Genomic DNA, 16,948 nt, shown 5'->3' with positions numbered 1-16,948 from the left:
ACTAATCACTTCCATATTTTACAGCGGTTAGATCTCTCTCTTAAACAATCCATGCCCTGGATGGTACTGGCTGGGTCAGGGGGCGTGGCTGACCTTGTAAGTAACATCCTGGAGAGCCTATCATCTTCTCCACCTGTCCCGTCCTCTGCTGATGGAGAGGGGGAGATGGGACCTACTGTGGACCTGAAAGACAGAGTGGCGGAGAGAGTTAGGAAGCATTTTCCATCTGAAACAGAGATGGATAAACTGGTAGAACAAGTAAGAGAAGAGAATGTGGAGCAGCCTTTTTCTGGAAAATTTCTAACCACAAACCAGTGAATGTATTGCATAGGCTATCTATTTAAATTCTCACAGAAGCCAGACCAGAAAATGACCCCTAGAACAATGGTTCCCAAATCTGGTCCTCAGTACACATTTGTATTCTTGGCATAATAAAGCAAACCTGATTTAACTTGCCAGCTGTATATCAGAGTTAAAGACTACTGTATGTTTGACAAACAAAACGTTTGCTGTTGGTGTTACCTGAGGAGACTAGTTGTGAACCACTAGACAAGAACAATGTTTTTCAAACTTGTCAACTATTTTTACCTACCACTCACCCTTGTGCCTACCTTTGCTATGTCCACAGGTTCTGAGCATCTACCAAAACAAGGATCTGATCACAGTTTACCATGGAGAACAGGAGGGACCAGACGACTTTGACACAGTGCTGCTCAAAGCCTTGGTTCAAGGTAATATACATTGTATCACACCATCGGGCAAAAGCTAAATGAGTGGCATTGCTGGGCTTTGCCCCACACGTGAACACTGTTCATACCACTTAAGGGCAGAATTTAAAATCAGTGTTCCATTTGTATTTGAAAGAAAGATATTTTGTTTTTTTAAGTTCTTTATGGAGTCTGACATTATAATATACCTCTTTACCAGATGTTGTGTACAGTCTTATGTTATCTTTAAGTCAGTTCACGAATGCAAGATGTATGTCTGTCTCTGCTTCTCTGTAAATGTGTGTGTGTGATCGTCAGCGAGTAAGCAGCGAGTGTCAAGCAATTCCAGCCCTTACACTGAGGAGCTGAAGCTGGCTGTCGCTTGGAACAGAGTGGACATTGCCAAAAGTGAGCTGTTTAACGCAGACATCCAGTGGAAGGTGCGTCACTCATGAACCCAATTGACTCCTGTTTCCAAGCTTATCAAAGGGCAGGTAGAATTTGTGCCATATTCTTTACAGATCTCTACAAATGCATATGGACTAGGTCTGCAAGAGTGTCAATCGCATTCCACGAAGGGCATTGTCTGCTTGTTTTTTATTTTATTTGTATTTCTGTCCAATGATCTAGGCAACCAGGTTAGGCATGTTATTAAATGTGATAACTTCATGAACTAATTAAGTACATAGGAGTGAAAACCTCCAGAGTGTAATCACTTTTCTTAATTCATTTTGCACATGGTCTAGAGCAGCAGATTTCAAACTAGTCCCTGAGGATCCTGATAACTGCTGGTTTTCTATTCTACCTGGTAGTTACACATTTCACAATCACTAACACCCTAAAACTTGTTTTGTTCCAGTATAGAGACAATTTACCCCAACCCATAAGCACTATTCACCTGTTTTCACTCATTTCTATTTCTTTCAACCTATATTTCAAAACTAGAGTTGAGCTGATCTTATCATTCTCATATCTGTAATTAGGTGTCCTCCAGTAGGAGAAACCCTATTGTTATTGTCTGTATTATTGTTATTAGGGATTCTCCGGTAGGAGAAACCCTATTTTTATTGTCATATTATTACTATTATTTTATTTTCTTCCTTGAAACTGCTCAATAACTCAAAGTCCCTGGTAGAAAACGCTGTAACTTTGTACCTACCATACAGACAGCCACCCCGATTCCTCCACCAGGGGCACTCTAGCGCACAATTCAATTTGCTAAATTCAAAATGATGGCATTTCCACCCTGTTTGACCTATAGTGCTGCATCTTTGTGTACATGCCTAATTTCCCATGAAGAACAAAAAAGTCTCAAGAACTCATAAAATCCGCCATCTTGGATTTTTCTGTATAGTGAAAATGTGGATAAATCTACTAAATGTTTCTACTTTTACAAAGTATGTCAGATTCACCTGCCTTTTGGCATCCAGGTTTTTCATACATGCCTCCCTAGATTGATTTTGGGAATAAGAGATATCTTGCAAGATAGCTGATAAAATGTCTGATTACTGTACAATATATGTATTTAAAATATTAATGTCTGCTTTGCTTTATGGAAGAATAACCTATACACTTCATATTCATATTTTGACACCACCCCCATATCACACGGTGCATTTGTTTGCTGATAATTCAAAGGATGGCGAAACGGCAGCTGCCAGAAATCTGACAATTATCAACACAAGCTAATGCTAATAAATGACTTCTTCTTGACTACTTTTTCTGAACCATACATTGGATTTACTCGTCAGTAAATTTCAAGACTCTAGGCAATACTTCTGAACAGGGCTGATAATTAAACTAATTGCAATGTCAATAGTTGACGGAACAAATGTAGCCCTTCATGCTAACTCTAATGACCACAATAAAAATTACCTTTAAAATCAACCGGTAATCCGATTGACCTGACTGTTGTTGTACAAGTGTCTCATACAGTTGTGCTCAAAAGTTTGCATACCCTGGCAGAAATTGTGAAATTTTTTCATTGATTCAGGAAAATATGTCTTTTTCCCATTTTGCCACAATTTTGAAGTATGCTTGGGGTCATTGTACATTTGGAAGACCTATTTGCGACCAATCTTTAACTTCCTGACTGATGTCTTGATGTTGGGTCCACATTATCCACATACTTTTCCTTACTGATGATGCCGATCTATTTTGTGAAGTGCACCAGTCCCTCCTGCAACAAAGCATCCCCACAACATGGTTCTGGTACCCTGTGGTTCACGGTTAAGATGGAGATCTTAGGCTTGCAAGCCTACCCCCTTTTCCTCCTCACATAACGGTGGTCATTCTGGCCAAACAGTAACGTTTTTGTTACATCAGACCAGAGGACATTTTCTCCAAAAAGTATGATCTTTGTCCCTTGTGCGGTTGCATCCTGCAGTCCGGCTTTTTTATGGCGTGTTAGAGCAGTGGATTCTTCCTTGCTGAGCGACCTTTCAAGTTATTTTGATATAGGTCTAATTTTATTGTGGATATAGATACTTTTGTACCTGATACCACCAAGGTCTTCACATGGTCCTTTGCTGTTCTTCTGGGAGACAGAATGCGTCTCTTTCCCAAGTGATATGACAGCTGCGTGGTCCCATGATGTTTATATTTGTATAATATTGTTTGTACAGATGAACGTAGTACCTTCAGACGTTTGGAAATTGCTCCCAAGGATAAACCAGACTTGTGGAGGTCTACAATTTCGTGGAGGTCTTGGCTGATTTCTTTTGATGTCAAAGAGGCTCTGAGTTTAAAGGTAGGCCTTGAAATACATCCAAAGGTATACCTCCAATTGACTCAAATTATGTCAATTCGTCTACGGCACAGTCAACGTAGTTTATGTAAACTTCCTCTTCTGTGAAATGGTGGAAAAAGTGGTTTCAGTGACTTTAACCTAAGTGAATGTACATCTATTTTAATCTTAACCTGGGTTTGGAACTGTTTCACCATAAATGCATCACAAACCTATACGCGCTGGTTCCCCACCACATGCAGCTGGTGCCCTTTTCATTTTATTTGCTCCTGCCCCTGAGACAACCTGAGTCCGCCACTGTGTAGACGTTTATCCTGCTTACAATGCAGATTCCAAAGAACAACAACGTAAACAATCATATGCTAGCACAAATTGTGTTTATATTCATATTTACATGTTTTATAAATGAATGTATGCGTTTTAAGATTTGTATTGCTAAAGATGCAAACCGGTTGTTCATTCAACACGTTCTATATTTAAATATAAATTCCTATCAAATAGATATAACGACTGAGTGGCATCTGTACCAACATAACCATAAAAAAGCCTACATGAATTAGCAAAGCATATGAATATAAATAGAAACAGTAATTTATACTTGTTTGCTTATGTTGTTGGTTGCATATACTTTGTGGTATAGACACCTTTGTTCTGTACATTACCCTGGAAAAATTGGCTTGTCCCGTTGCATAGTCCATTATTCCAAGGTTATGTACAGAACATCTGTGTTTATCCCTAACTTATAAGGGAGCCAAGCAACGAACACTCGTATGTTTGTAAGTTTTATTAGGGTTTCAGCAGTTTAATGGTGAAACCCTATTGTGTTTGTTCCGGTTCATTATTATTATTAGGGTTTCAGCAGTTCACTGGTGAAACCCTATTGTGTTCGTTCTAGTTCATTATTATTAGGGTTTCAGCAGTTCAAAGGTGAAACCCTATTGTGTTTGTTCCGGTTCATTATTATTATTAGGGATTCAGCAGTTCATTGGTGAAACCCTATTGTGTTCGTTCTAGTTCATTATTATTAGGGTTTCAGCAGTTCAATGGTGAAACCCTATTGTGTTTGTTTCTGGTTCATTATTATTATTAGGGTTTCAGCAGTTCACTGGTGAAACCCTATTATGTTTGTTTTGGTTCATTATTATTATTATTAGGGTTTCAGCAGTTCAGTGGTGAAACCCTATTGTGTTTGTTCCGGTTCATTATTATTATTAGGGGTCAGCAGTTCACTGGTGAAACCCTATTATGTTTGTTTTGGTTCATTATTATTATTATTAGGGTTTCAGCAGTTCACTGGTGAAACCCTATTGTGTTTGTTCCGGTTCATTATTATTATTAGGGGTCAGCAGTTCACTGGTGAAACCCGATTGTGTTTCTTCCGGTTCATTATTATTATTAGGGCAGTTCACTGGTTTAGGCTATCCCTTCTTCAAATTTAGATACGTTTATCGATTTCACGTATGCTTATTTGTGTGATTAGCATGAATTAGCAATTAGACTGTATCTTTTGAACCGTTCGAGCTACAGACACAAAAAAATTGTTTTACACCCGTTTAAGCTATCCCCTGTTCATATAATGACAGGATAATTTATTTTACATATGCAATTTGCGTAATTAGCATTAATTATCTATTAGGCTGTTTCTGTTGAACCGTTCGTGCTACAGACACAAAAACAACTTTGTTTCACACATTTAAGCTATCCCCATTGGAAATTATGTAACGGTTATCGATTTTACATATGCTAATTAGTGTAAATAGTGTTAATTAACTACTAGGCTGTATTATTTGAACTGTTCGAGCTACATACACAAAATCTGTGATTGGTAATATGCTAATGTATGCTAATTACCCTCACCAACACTTTCTTCAGAAAGTGTTGGTTTTCTTCAGAAAATGTACTTGTGTAGTTATTATGATTACTATTATTATTCAGGCAAAAAAGGGTGGTTTTTTTGCAAATTCCTGTGAGATTAAATGGCTTAAAGGTGCTAAAATTGTTATGGTAGAAAAGGGCCAAGGGTCGCAAATTCTTGGTACATAGGCTCTTATCCCCATAAGAGCTTTTGCACATATCTTGGTATTCTAACAAAGCTATTTGGACATAGATTGTGTTATATGGGGAAAACAGCCTGTGTGAGAGAAATTCTGTTTAATCTCTAGGCTGAAGAACCAACATTATTTGGGGAACCTATATCTTTTTTTACATTGTATTTTTAATTGTATTCATTAGTTTCAGCCAAAATAAATGTAATATGCATGGAAATATCAGAAAATAACAAAACTACATAAGGGTTTCAATAGAAATGTATCATACTATATCGCAGAAATGTTTTTCATAAAAAGAAAATTGGACTTTCCAACACATGAGGTTTCTAAATAGAGTCCATAGAAGTCTGTTTTTATGTGTTTTTATTGTAGCCAAGGGGGTTGTGATTACCAGGACACATCATAATAGATTGTATCTGTTACAGAAATTAATCAAGGACCCAAAATTTCCAAGTACTGAAATCTGGCCAAAATCACCTTGGACCATGGAGGCAATTCTGAAATTGTGAAAAACACTTCAAACGCTGCTTCTATAGCATCAAATGACCGATGTTAAGTGGGATTACATTTGGTATACATGATCAGGGTTGTGAGTTTAGTTTATATGAAAGATGTTTCCGTTTGGCCACATGGGGATACAAGTGAAAAGGAAAAACCATACATGTAGTATTGTTTACAGCTATGGACATGAGTTGGATTTGCATCCTATTGGAAAAACTACAATCTGGCTACTAATAGCTTAATGCTAAAACCTGCTAAATGCTGCTTGCAGCTTTTAGCGGGGAAAACCAGGGATTGAAACCTGCCAGCGACAACAATATTCAACCCTTCTAATCGGCTGAACTTTTCTGGTTTCAAGGTCTTTTTGTTTTGTTTTGATTTCCTCTTCTTCGATTAGACATCCTGACTACTAACGGCATTGGGCATTTTTAAATAGCAAAATATTTATCAAGCGAGAGAATGCAGTGAGATGCTTCTTGTGCCCCGATTGGTCCTCTGAAACGCTGCTTGCAGCTTTAATTGTTAACTTGACATTGCTATCACGCATTTTCGAAGCGTGGGCATTCCAGTCGTGTTTGAAAAAGAAAACATTTGATACAGAAAAATATAAAATTAAAAATATATTTTTTGGTACTTGACACTGAAAGCGTACATCAACAAAAACATGCACATTTAATTCACACTGTTAAAACAAATAATTTAATAGCCCACATAATTATGGCTAATGTAGTTTCACACATGCAACCTACCCAGTCCCAGGTCGTCTTGTCTGAACCCTGATTGTTTTGAAAGTCTGGTTACCCGCCTGTTCTGACTCACACTTTTCATTGCCCTTATGTTAACAAAACAAGCAAATAATGCATAACTCTCTGTAACTTTTAGTTTGTCGACCCAACTTGGTGTTTCACCTCCAGAGAGTGGCAAAACATTTCTCTTTTAAAACAACATCTCTCTTCTAACACCTACAGTTGTGCTCATAAGTTTGCCTACCCTGGCATTTATTTTGAAAATGTCTTTTATTTAAGGATAGTGATCATAGGAACTATTTATTATCACAAAGTTGTTTGGCTCCTTTTTAAATCATAATGATTACGGAAATCACCCAAATGTCCCTGATCAAAAGTTTACATACCATCGAATGTTTGGCCTTGTTGCAGACACACAAAGTGACACATACAGCTAGAACTGGCAATTAAAGGTGAATTTCCCACACTTGAGACTTAAAATTGCAATTAGTGTCTGTTTAAAAATAGTCAATACGTTTTTTAGCTCTCTTGTGGATGAACTGAGCAGACTAGATACTGAATCATGGGGAGCAGAAAAGAACTGTCAAAAGACCTGTGTAACAAGGTAATGGAACTTTATAAATATGGAAAAGGATATAAAAAGATATCCGAAGTCTTGCAAATGCCAGTAAGTACTGTTCAATCACTTATTAAGAAGTGGAAAATACTGGGATCTCTTGATACCAAGCCAAGGTTAGGTAGACCAAGAAGAAAGATTTCAGCCAAAATTGCCAGAAGAATTGTTCGGGATACAAAGAGAAACCCACAGGTAACCACATGAGAGGGGAACACAAGGCCTATAGTGAACAGAATACCATCCCCACTGTGAAGCATAGTGGTGACTTATTGATGTTTTGGGGGTGTGAGAACTGAGAATCTTGTGAAAATTGATGGCAAGATGAATGCAGCATGTTATCAGAAAATACTGGCAGACAATTTGCATTCTTCTGCATGAAAGCTGCGCATGGGACGCTCTTGGGACTTTCCAGCACAACAACATCCCTAAGCACAAGGCCAAGTTGACCCTCAGTGGATACAGCAGAAAAAGGTGAAGGTTCTGGAGTGGCTATCACAGTCTCCTGACCTTAATATTATTGAGCCACTCTAGGGAGTCTCAAACCTGCGGTTCATGCAAGACGACCAAAGACTTTGCATGAACTAGAGGCGTTTTGCCCAGATGAATGGGCAGCTATAGCATCTGCAAGAATTCGGGGGCTCATAGACAACTATTACAAAAGACTGCACGCTGTCAGTGCTATAGCTGCCCATTTCTTTGTTGCCATGTTTTGTTTTATGATTGTGCCATTCTGTTATGACCTACAGTTGAATGTGAGTCCCATAAGAAATAAAAGACATGTTTTGCCTGCTCACTCATGTTTTCTTTACAAATGGTACATATATTATCAATTCTCCAAGGGTATGCAAACGTTTGAGCACAATTGTACTCTATGCCAAAACATTAATACAATCAGAATTTAATTTTACATTTGTCATTTTATCTTGTAATTGTTGTTTGGAAAATATGTCTGGGATTAGTAAGTAGGATTTATGCTTTGGCTTAGCTCACATAACTACATAGATGCTCCTTCAGCTACATTTGTATGCATTTGGACAAACAGGAGAGTTCAAGAAAATTACACAAACCTGAGTCTTGTATAAATTACCCAACTTGTATTAATATTCTATAAAATGTATCTAAATGTACAGTGCCTCTCAAAAGTATTCACCACCTTGGACCTTTCCATATTTTATTGTGTTACAACATGAAATGAAAATAGATTTAATAGATGTTTTGCCACTAATCAACAAAATAGGTCCATATTTCATGGTGAAATATGTAATCAGCCAAGCTTAATTATGAATATAAAATAGAACATAGTTCTGTGCTATGACACACCTGATTTGAGCTGTTGTGCAACCAATTGCCGTTTATTTATGAATTGTGTTTTAAACAAGATGGGCTACGTTGTTTTTAGTTTATGGTGTACAAATGCATTGTTCAAATAAATTTCCGGCACCCTGACCATCCTCTTCAACAAGAACCAGAAAAACACCATAATACTATACATCAGAAAATTGACTGGGACATCACTGACTAGTGCAATAAGAAACACAATTTCGCCTTGGCTTACCTTTGACCTCTTCCTCCACTTCTCCCCCACAAATCATAGTACGAGGATCTGGAGGATTCCATGACTGACGCGCTGATCAATGACAAACCCCAGTTTGTTCGCCTCTTCACTGAGAATGGCCTAAACATCTTGGACTACATGACCTATGGGCGTCTGGAAAGCCTCTATTGTTCAGTCACTGACAGCTCCCTGGCCTACTCCCTGTTGCAGCGTCGCCTAGGGGAGCGTCAGGGTATTGTAGGCTCGCAGGTCAGGCTGCAGAATGTGACTCTCTCTAAAGGCTTAGATGGATCACAGGGAGTGCCATGGCTTGCAAATAAGATCAGTTTGTTTGAGGTAAGGAATTTCCATTTTTATGTTTTAGTCTTATGTTTACTTTAGCATCCAAAACCTGAATGACAATTCACATCACATAAAAGAAAGTTAAAGCAATATGGAATTAAGACGGCCTGACCTAGGTTCAGAGAGTCAATATTCTACTTTGGCAGGTTTGCACTTGGTGCATTGCTTCCATTGCACCTGTTTAGCACAGTCAGATGATTGAAAATAAATACTATTTGAATCAAGGTCTGCGAGAGGTATAGCTTGTTCCAGTGTTGGTGTAAGTTTAATTTCAGTAATTTTAGACCATGGCTGTGTGAAAAGAGCTTTTACTATCAATATAAAGGAGCAAAACAATTACAAAAAAATGTGTTTTATTTAATTAGTATCATTAAATGATGTAATTTAATATTTAATATTATTATTTAATCAATATGAATTCATTATTCTCTTTTTCGTCCTGTTTTATCATTCCTCTCTTTCTTCTGCCCCTCTTCTCAGGTGTCGAGGGTCCTGGAGGACATAATGGGGGATGTGTGTCAGCCATTTTACCATTCACCGCTGGAACTTGAAAATATCACCTCCCAAAGAAAGGCTCTCAAGGTACTCTCAATTTCACCTCTATTCTTTCTTTTTGCATATTTCATAGATTTTTTTAATTCTCTTATCTGTGTGCTTTGTAATTCGATGGGTTATTTAAGTGGTTTATTTGCTCATTTAGTGGTTTATTTGCTTTTTGAATAAACTTTTTTAATTTCATGTTTTTTTCTTTCTTTCTTTCTTACTCTCACACTCTCTCTCCCCCTGCCCTCCCATCCCTCTCTCCTTTCTCTACCACTACATTATTTTTCTCAGCTTGCAAGTAGGTTCTTGCAGGGTGACTGCCAATACCGGAAAACTCGCTGTCTCTTTCCCTGGGCTAGTCTCTTCATCTGGGCTGTGCTGCAGAACCGCAGCAACATGGCAGTCTTTTTCTGGGAGATGACAGGCGAGTCAGTGCTCAGTGCTCTGAGTGCCTGCAAAATCCTACGGGAGTTGTCCAGGTTGGAAAGCGAAGCTGAGGCGAAGCTGGCCATGAAGGAGCTAGCTCAGAGGTTTGAGAACCTAGCTCACGGTGAGATTAAATACTTTTTTTGAAATTTCTAACATGATAACGTGATTTTGTTATATTGAAATGTGTTTCAATACTTGGCTCAAATTTTTTTCTTTAAAACATTGTCATTTGATACCTCAGAATATGAACGCTGGAAAAAGACAATTTGGAAATACAATGTTGAGTATTTAGGATAATTTTATTTCTATGTAGATGTGTTTAGTAAGTGTTACCAAAGCAGTGAGAGTCGTTCCTTCACCCTGCTGATTCGGAAGTCTCCCATGTGGGGAGGCACCACATGTCTTGAGATGGGAATTGCGGCAGATGCTCGTCTCTTCTTCAGCCACGACGGCGTGCAGGTCTGTCTATCTTAATGTCTTTCTGTCAGTGAAAAAGTATGTTGTAAACCTGGCTGGGCTATTCTGCCCAAATAACTGGTGATGTGCGACTGAATCTTTCTGACATTCTTTAGGCTTGCATCGAAAAATACTAATATTTGTTCCTGGGCAGTAAGTGTCATCATTATCATCATTATCTTCCGCTTATCCGGGGCCGGGTCGCGGGGTCAGCAGTCTAAGCAGAGATGCCCAGACTTCCCTCTCCCCAGACACTTCCTCCAGCACTTCCGGGGGGACACCGAGGCGTTCCCAGGCCAGCCGGGAGACATAGTCCCTCCAGCGTGTCCTAGGTCTTCCCCGGGGTCTCCTCCCGGTGGGACGGGACCGGAACACCTTCCCAGGAAGGCGTTCCGGAGGCATCCGGAACAGATGCCCAAGCCACCTCAGCTGACCCCTCTCGATGTGAAGGAGCAGCTGCTCTACTCTGAGCTCCTCCCGGGTGACCGAGCTTCTCACCCTATCTCTAAGGGATCGCCCCGGCCACCCTGCGGAGAAAGCTCATTTCGGCCGCCTGTATCCGGGATCTTGTCCTTTCGGTCATGACCCAAAGCTCATGACCATAGGTGAAAGTAGGAACGTAGATTGACTGTTAAATCGAGAGCTTCGCCTTGCGGCTCAGCTCTTTCTTCACCACGACAGACCGATACATCGACCGCATTACTGCAGAAGCTGCACCGATCCGTCTGTCAATCTCCCGTTCCATCCTTCCCTCACTCGTGAACAAGACCCCTAGATACTTAAACTCCTCCACTTGAGGCAGGCACTCTCCACCAACCTGAAGTGGGCAACCCTTTTCTGATTGAGGACCATGGCCTCGGATTTGGAGGTACTGATTCTCATCCCCACTGCTTCAGACTCCGTCCCAGTGCATGCTGAAGGTCCTGGTTTGAAGGGGCCAACACAACAACATCATCCGCAAAGAGCAGAGACGAAATCGTGTGGTCCTTAAACCTGACACCCTCCGGCCCCTGGCTGCGCCTAGAAATTCTGTCTGTAAAAATTACGAACAGAACCAGCGACAAAGGGCAGCCCTGCCGGAGTCCAACATGCACAGGGAACAAGTCTGACTTACTGTCGGCAATGTTGACCAAGCTCCTGCTTTGCAAAGGACCCAGGACCCCATATTCCCGAAGCACTCTCCACAGGATGCCACGAGGGACACAGTCGAATGCCTTCTCCAAATCCACAAAATACATGTGGATTGGTTGGGCAAACTCCCATGAACCCTCCAACACCCCGTAGAGGGTATAGAGCTGGTCCACTGTTCCACGGCCCGGACGAAAACCTCACTGTTCCTCCTGAATCCGAGGTTCTACTATCGGCCGTATTCTCGAAACGACAACAAAGTCGATCATCGACCTTCGGCCTAGGGTGTCCTTGTGCCACGTGCACTGATGGACACCCTTATGCTTGAACATGGTGTTCTATATGGACAAACTGTGACTAGCACAGAAGTCCAATAACTGAACACCGCTCAGGTTCAGATCAGGGGGGCCGTTCCTCCCAATCACACCCCTCCAGGTGTCACTGTCGTTGCCCACGTGGGCGTTGAAGTCCCCCAGTAGAACGATAGAGTCCCTAGTCGGAGCACTTTCAAGCACCCCTCCCAGAGACTCCAAGAAGGTCGGGTACTCTGCACTGCCATTCGGCCCGTAGGCACAAACAACAGTGAGAGACTTATCCCTGACCCGTAGGCGCAGGGAAACAACCCTCTCGTCCAGGGGTAAACTCCAACACATGGCGGCAGAGCTGGGGAGCTATAAGCAAACCCACACCAGCCCGCCGCCTCTCACCATGGGCAACTCCAGAGTGGTGAAGAGTCCATCCTCTCTCAAGGAGTGTGGTTCCAGAGCCCAAGCCGTGCGTGGAGGTGAACCCGACTACCTCCAGTCGGAACTTCTCAACCTCATGCACGATCTCAGGCTCCTTCCCCGCCAGCGAGGTGACGTTCCACGTCCCTAGAGCTATTTTCCGTGTCCAGGGATCGGTTTGTCTAGGCACCCGCCTTCGACTGCCGCCCGATCCTCTCCGCACCGGCACCTTATGGTCCCTCCTGTGGGTAGTGAGCCCACGGGAAGGCGGCCCCACGTCGCTCCTTCGGGCTGAGCCCGGCCGGGCCCCATGGGGAAAGGCCCGGCCACCAGGCGCTCGCATACGAGCCCCAACCCCGGGCCTGGCTCCAGGGTGGGGCCCCAGCTGCGCCATACCGGGCAACGTCACGGACCTCAAAATTTTTCTTCATGGAGGGGGGCAGTAAGTGTTATTTCTTAATTGCTTATGCCTAAAAAATATATAAAATGGCTATTATTCCCCGCAGATTTAGCTTTTGTGACCAGGACAGTGATATTTCCTACACTGTACTGAAATGGTCCCCACAGTCACCAGATCTCAACCCAATAGAGCACCTTTGGGATGTGGTGGAACGTGAGCTTGGTGCACTGGATGTGCATCCCACAAATCTCCATCAACTGCAAGATGAAAAAAGCAAACAATAATAAAATTATAAGTATGGGTGAATCAAGATCATTCCCGCTGGGCCACTGGTTGTTGGGCCGGGGACGAGTGTCAGGAAAAGCAATTTAAACATCATTATACTTACTGCAGTGTGGAGTGGGCCACTGGCCTGCTGATTTGGGGTAGTGCGGCCCACTTTCCGAGCGCCATTTGCATCTGACAGAAATACTGACAAGTTATTATAAGATGTTAAAAGATGGAGAACGAATAGTAAAAAGGAGAAGTGGAAAAGGCAAGGTTAAAAAGAAAGGCATTGGGCATTGTAGAAAGACGCGACCATATTGTATGTTATTTATCATTTAACTTTTTATTAGGGCAGTCAAAGTTAATGCGTAAACGTGTACAATTAATTTAAAATACTTTGCATATTGCTGGTATTTTTTTTGCATTTTACATTTTTGTGATTCAGAGCCATCCATAGTTAGTGAGCAGTCAGGATTGCAGTACTCGCCTGCACTTATTGTTTACTTGTAAATCTATTGGCGGTTGACTTGTCCTGAGTGCTTGACAGGTATTATTTTCAATTTATCATTGGACAGGAACCATTTGTGTTATGAGTGTTCGGCTATGCTTACCCGGCTTCTGTTTATGAATCCTGCCTAACAACGTGTTAGTGTGCTATACATCGGTTAGTTCAATGGATGTGTGGAAACCTCTCCTTTGATCCCGCAACTCAATCTCCCTCCAAACACCCATCGAACGAAAAGGCCAGCCATACGTCCCTTAAGTAGGAACCATTTCACTAAATGGTCCTGATGTGTGTTGTGTGAATCCCCCTGCTAACTCCTTGTTTGTAGATGAAGTAGTCGTTATTTCTTGTTTTTCCAAATCTAAGCTAAGCATGTCCCCAGCAAGCAACACACTGGTGGCCCACCGGCGGCCCACTAACTTTCTGCTGCTGCGGCCGCCGAGTGTTTCTGAAAAGTGTTTGTTTTTAGAGTGCACGTTGCAGCTGGCCACCGGTGGGCAGCTTTTATTACAATGCCTTCCAACAATACCCTGATCAGCAGCTCACCAGTGGCCCGACGGCGGCTGGCCGCTTTTATACACTAAACCCAGCGGGATGCCTCACGCCCCAATATTATTTTTTTTAATATTTTTTTTTATATACGATTTTTATATACGAGTCCTGGCCCACATCTACCTGGTTTGGGGGACCTGTTGCTGTCCCTGTCCTCCTGGTTGTGTTGCAGATCGAGACGATGCCTGACGATTTCAGCTGCCACTGTGCTGACACCTCCCCCTCCCCCGTGTTTTCCCTTTCCTTGTCCATCTGGTCATGCTTCTGACCTGGACTAAGTTTAAATAGACTCTAAACTCAGCCCACACGCATTTATTAATTGGTATTCTTAATACAGTGCCTTGCGAAAGTATTCGGCCCCCTTGAACTTTTCGACCTTTTGCCACATTTCAGGCTTCAAACATAAAGATATAAAACTGTAATTTTTTGTGAAGAATCAACAACAAGTGGGACACAATCATGAAGTGGAACGAAATTTATTGGATATTTCAAACCTTTTCAACAAATAAAAAACTGAAAAATTGGGCGTGCAAAATTATTCAGCCCCCTTAAGATAATACTTTGTAGCGCCACCTTTTGCTGCGATTACAGCTGTAAGTCGCTTGGGGTATGTCTCTATCAGTTTTGCACATCGAGAGACTGAAATCTTTCACCATTCCTCCTTGCAAAACAGCTCAAGCTCAGTGAGTTTGGATGGAGAGCGTTTGTGAACAGCAGTTTTCAGTTCTTTCCACAGATTTTTGATTGGATTCAGGTCTGGACTTGGCCATTCTAACACCTGGATATGTTTATTTGTGAACCATTCCATTGTAGATTTTGCTTTATGTTTTGGATCATTGTCTTGTTGGAAGACAAATCTCTGTCCCAGTCTCAAGTCTTTTGCAGACTCCATCAGGTTTTCTTCCAGAATGGTCCTGTATTTGGCTCCATCCATCTTCCCATCAATTTTAACCATCTTCCCTGCCCCTGCTGAAGAAAAGCAGGCCCAAACCATGATGCTGCCACCACCATGTTTGACAGTGGGGATGGTGTGTTCAGGGTGATGAGCTGTGTTGCTTTTACACCAAACGTAACGTTTTGCATTGTTGCCAAAAAGTTCGATTTTGGTTTCATCTGACCAGAGCACCTTCTTCCACATGTTTGATGTGTCTCCCAGGTGGCTTGTGGCAAACTTTAAACAACACTTTTTATGGATATCTTTAAGAAATGGCTTTCTTCTTGCCACTCTTCCATAAAGGCCAGATTTGTGTAGTATACGACTGATTGTTGTCCTATGGACAGAGTCTCCCACCTCAGCTGTAGATCTCTGCAGTTCATCCAGAGTGATCATGGGCCTCTTGGCTGCATCTCTGATCAGTCTTCTCCTTGTATGAGCTGAAAGTTTAGAGGGACGGCCGGGTCTTCGTAGATTTGCAGTGGTCTGATACTCCTTCCATTTCAATATTATCGCTTGCACAGTGCTCCTTGGGATGTTTAAGGCTTGGGAAATCTTTTTGTATCCAAATCCGGCTTTAAACTTCTCGACAACAGTATCTCGGACCTGCCTGGTGTGTTCCCTGTTCTTCATGATGCTCTCTGCGCTTTAAACGGACCTCTGAGACTATCACAGAGCAGGTGCATTTATACAGAGACTTGATTACACACAGGTGGATTCTATTTATCATCATTAGTCATTTAGGTCAACATTGGATCATTCAGAGATCCTCACTGAACTTCTGGAGAGAGTTTGCTGCACTGAAAGTAAAGGGGCTGAATAATTTTGCACGCCCAATTTTTCAGTTTTTTATTTGTTAAAAAGGTTTGAAATATCCAATGAATTTCGTTCCACTTCATAATTGTGTCCCACTTGTTGTTGATTCTTCACACAAAATTACAGTTTTATATCTTTATGTTTGAGGTCTGAAATGTGGCAAAAGGTCGAAAAGTTCAAGGGGGCCGAATACTTTCGCAAGGCACTGTATGTTCACCTGGCACAGCCAGAAGAGGACTGGTCACCCTCCCTGAGCATGGGTCCTCTCTAGGTTTCTTCATAAATGTTGCTATCTTAGGGAGTTTTTCCTAGCAACTGAAATTGAACACTACTGTTGTTTACTCCAGGGGGTTTAAGACTAGGTGTTTTGTAAACACCACTGCACATTTAATGCTTAAGGCAGTGTAGAAATGCAGTCTGTTCCAACACGGCTTTTATACAGACAGAGGATTTGTAACTCATCATCCAAAGTTGGGACATCTCTAGGAATGTTTATCAACTTTCAAGGTGTTATCTGCGTTCATTGCTGCAGAACAGCTGTATGTTGTTCATCCAATACTTGTTCCCTGACAAAAGCCTTTTTTATAAATTTGAAAAGTACATACATTTTTAGATTTTGGTAACCTGCACTTTTCTGGCAGATACAGTACCACTTTTCTTTGTACCATTTCCGGTTATTCACTGGACTTGAACTGCATACATTTCAATAAAACATTGAAAATGGGTATGTAAAACTTCTGACTGCTGGTGTGGGTTCATTAAGTTGATATTCTTTCCAGTACTTTGGCTTTGGCAAGTTTGCAATTGGTCCGTTGCTTCCTTTGCACCAGTTAAGCTCAATAAGGTGATTGAAAATATATACTATTTGAATCAAGGTCTGCCAGAGGTATAGCTAGTTCCAGTAATGGAGTCAGTCTAATTTCCGTTCCATT

General features: G+C 41.5%; 1 protein-coding gene across 2 annotated transcripts in view; it reads left to right on the top strand.

Moving 5' to 3' along the window:
* LOC105030609 (transient receptor potential cation channel subfamily M member 4) overlaps positions 1-16,948 on the top strand; it is a 194,322-nt gene that overhangs the window by 68,132 nt on the left and 109,242 nt on the right. For both annotated transcript variants that reach the window (XM_010904569.4, XM_010904570.3), the window contains exons 8-14: positions 25-258; positions 629-731; positions 1,026-1,147; positions 8,959-9,255; positions 9,742-9,843; positions 10,096-10,354; positions 10,547-10,692. In XM_010904569.4, the coding sequence (XP_010902871.1) occupies positions 25-258; positions 629-731; positions 1,026-1,147; positions 8,959-9,255; positions 9,742-9,843; positions 10,096-10,354; positions 10,547-10,692 (1,263 nt within the window). The remainder of the gene's footprint in view (positions 1-24; positions 259-628; positions 732-1,025; positions 1,148-8,958; positions 9,256-9,741; positions 9,844-10,095; positions 10,355-10,546; positions 10,693-16,948) is intronic.

Source organism: Esox lucius, chromosome 5 (genome assembly GCF_011004845.1).
Source record: "Esox lucius isolate fEsoLuc1 chromosome 5, fEsoLuc1.pri, whole genome shotgun sequence".
NCBI lineage: Eukaryota > Metazoa > Chordata > Actinopteri > Esociformes > Esocidae > Esox > Esox lucius.
Note: the sequence above shows the minus strand (reverse complement) of the source record. Positions and strands in the feature narration are given on the sequence as shown.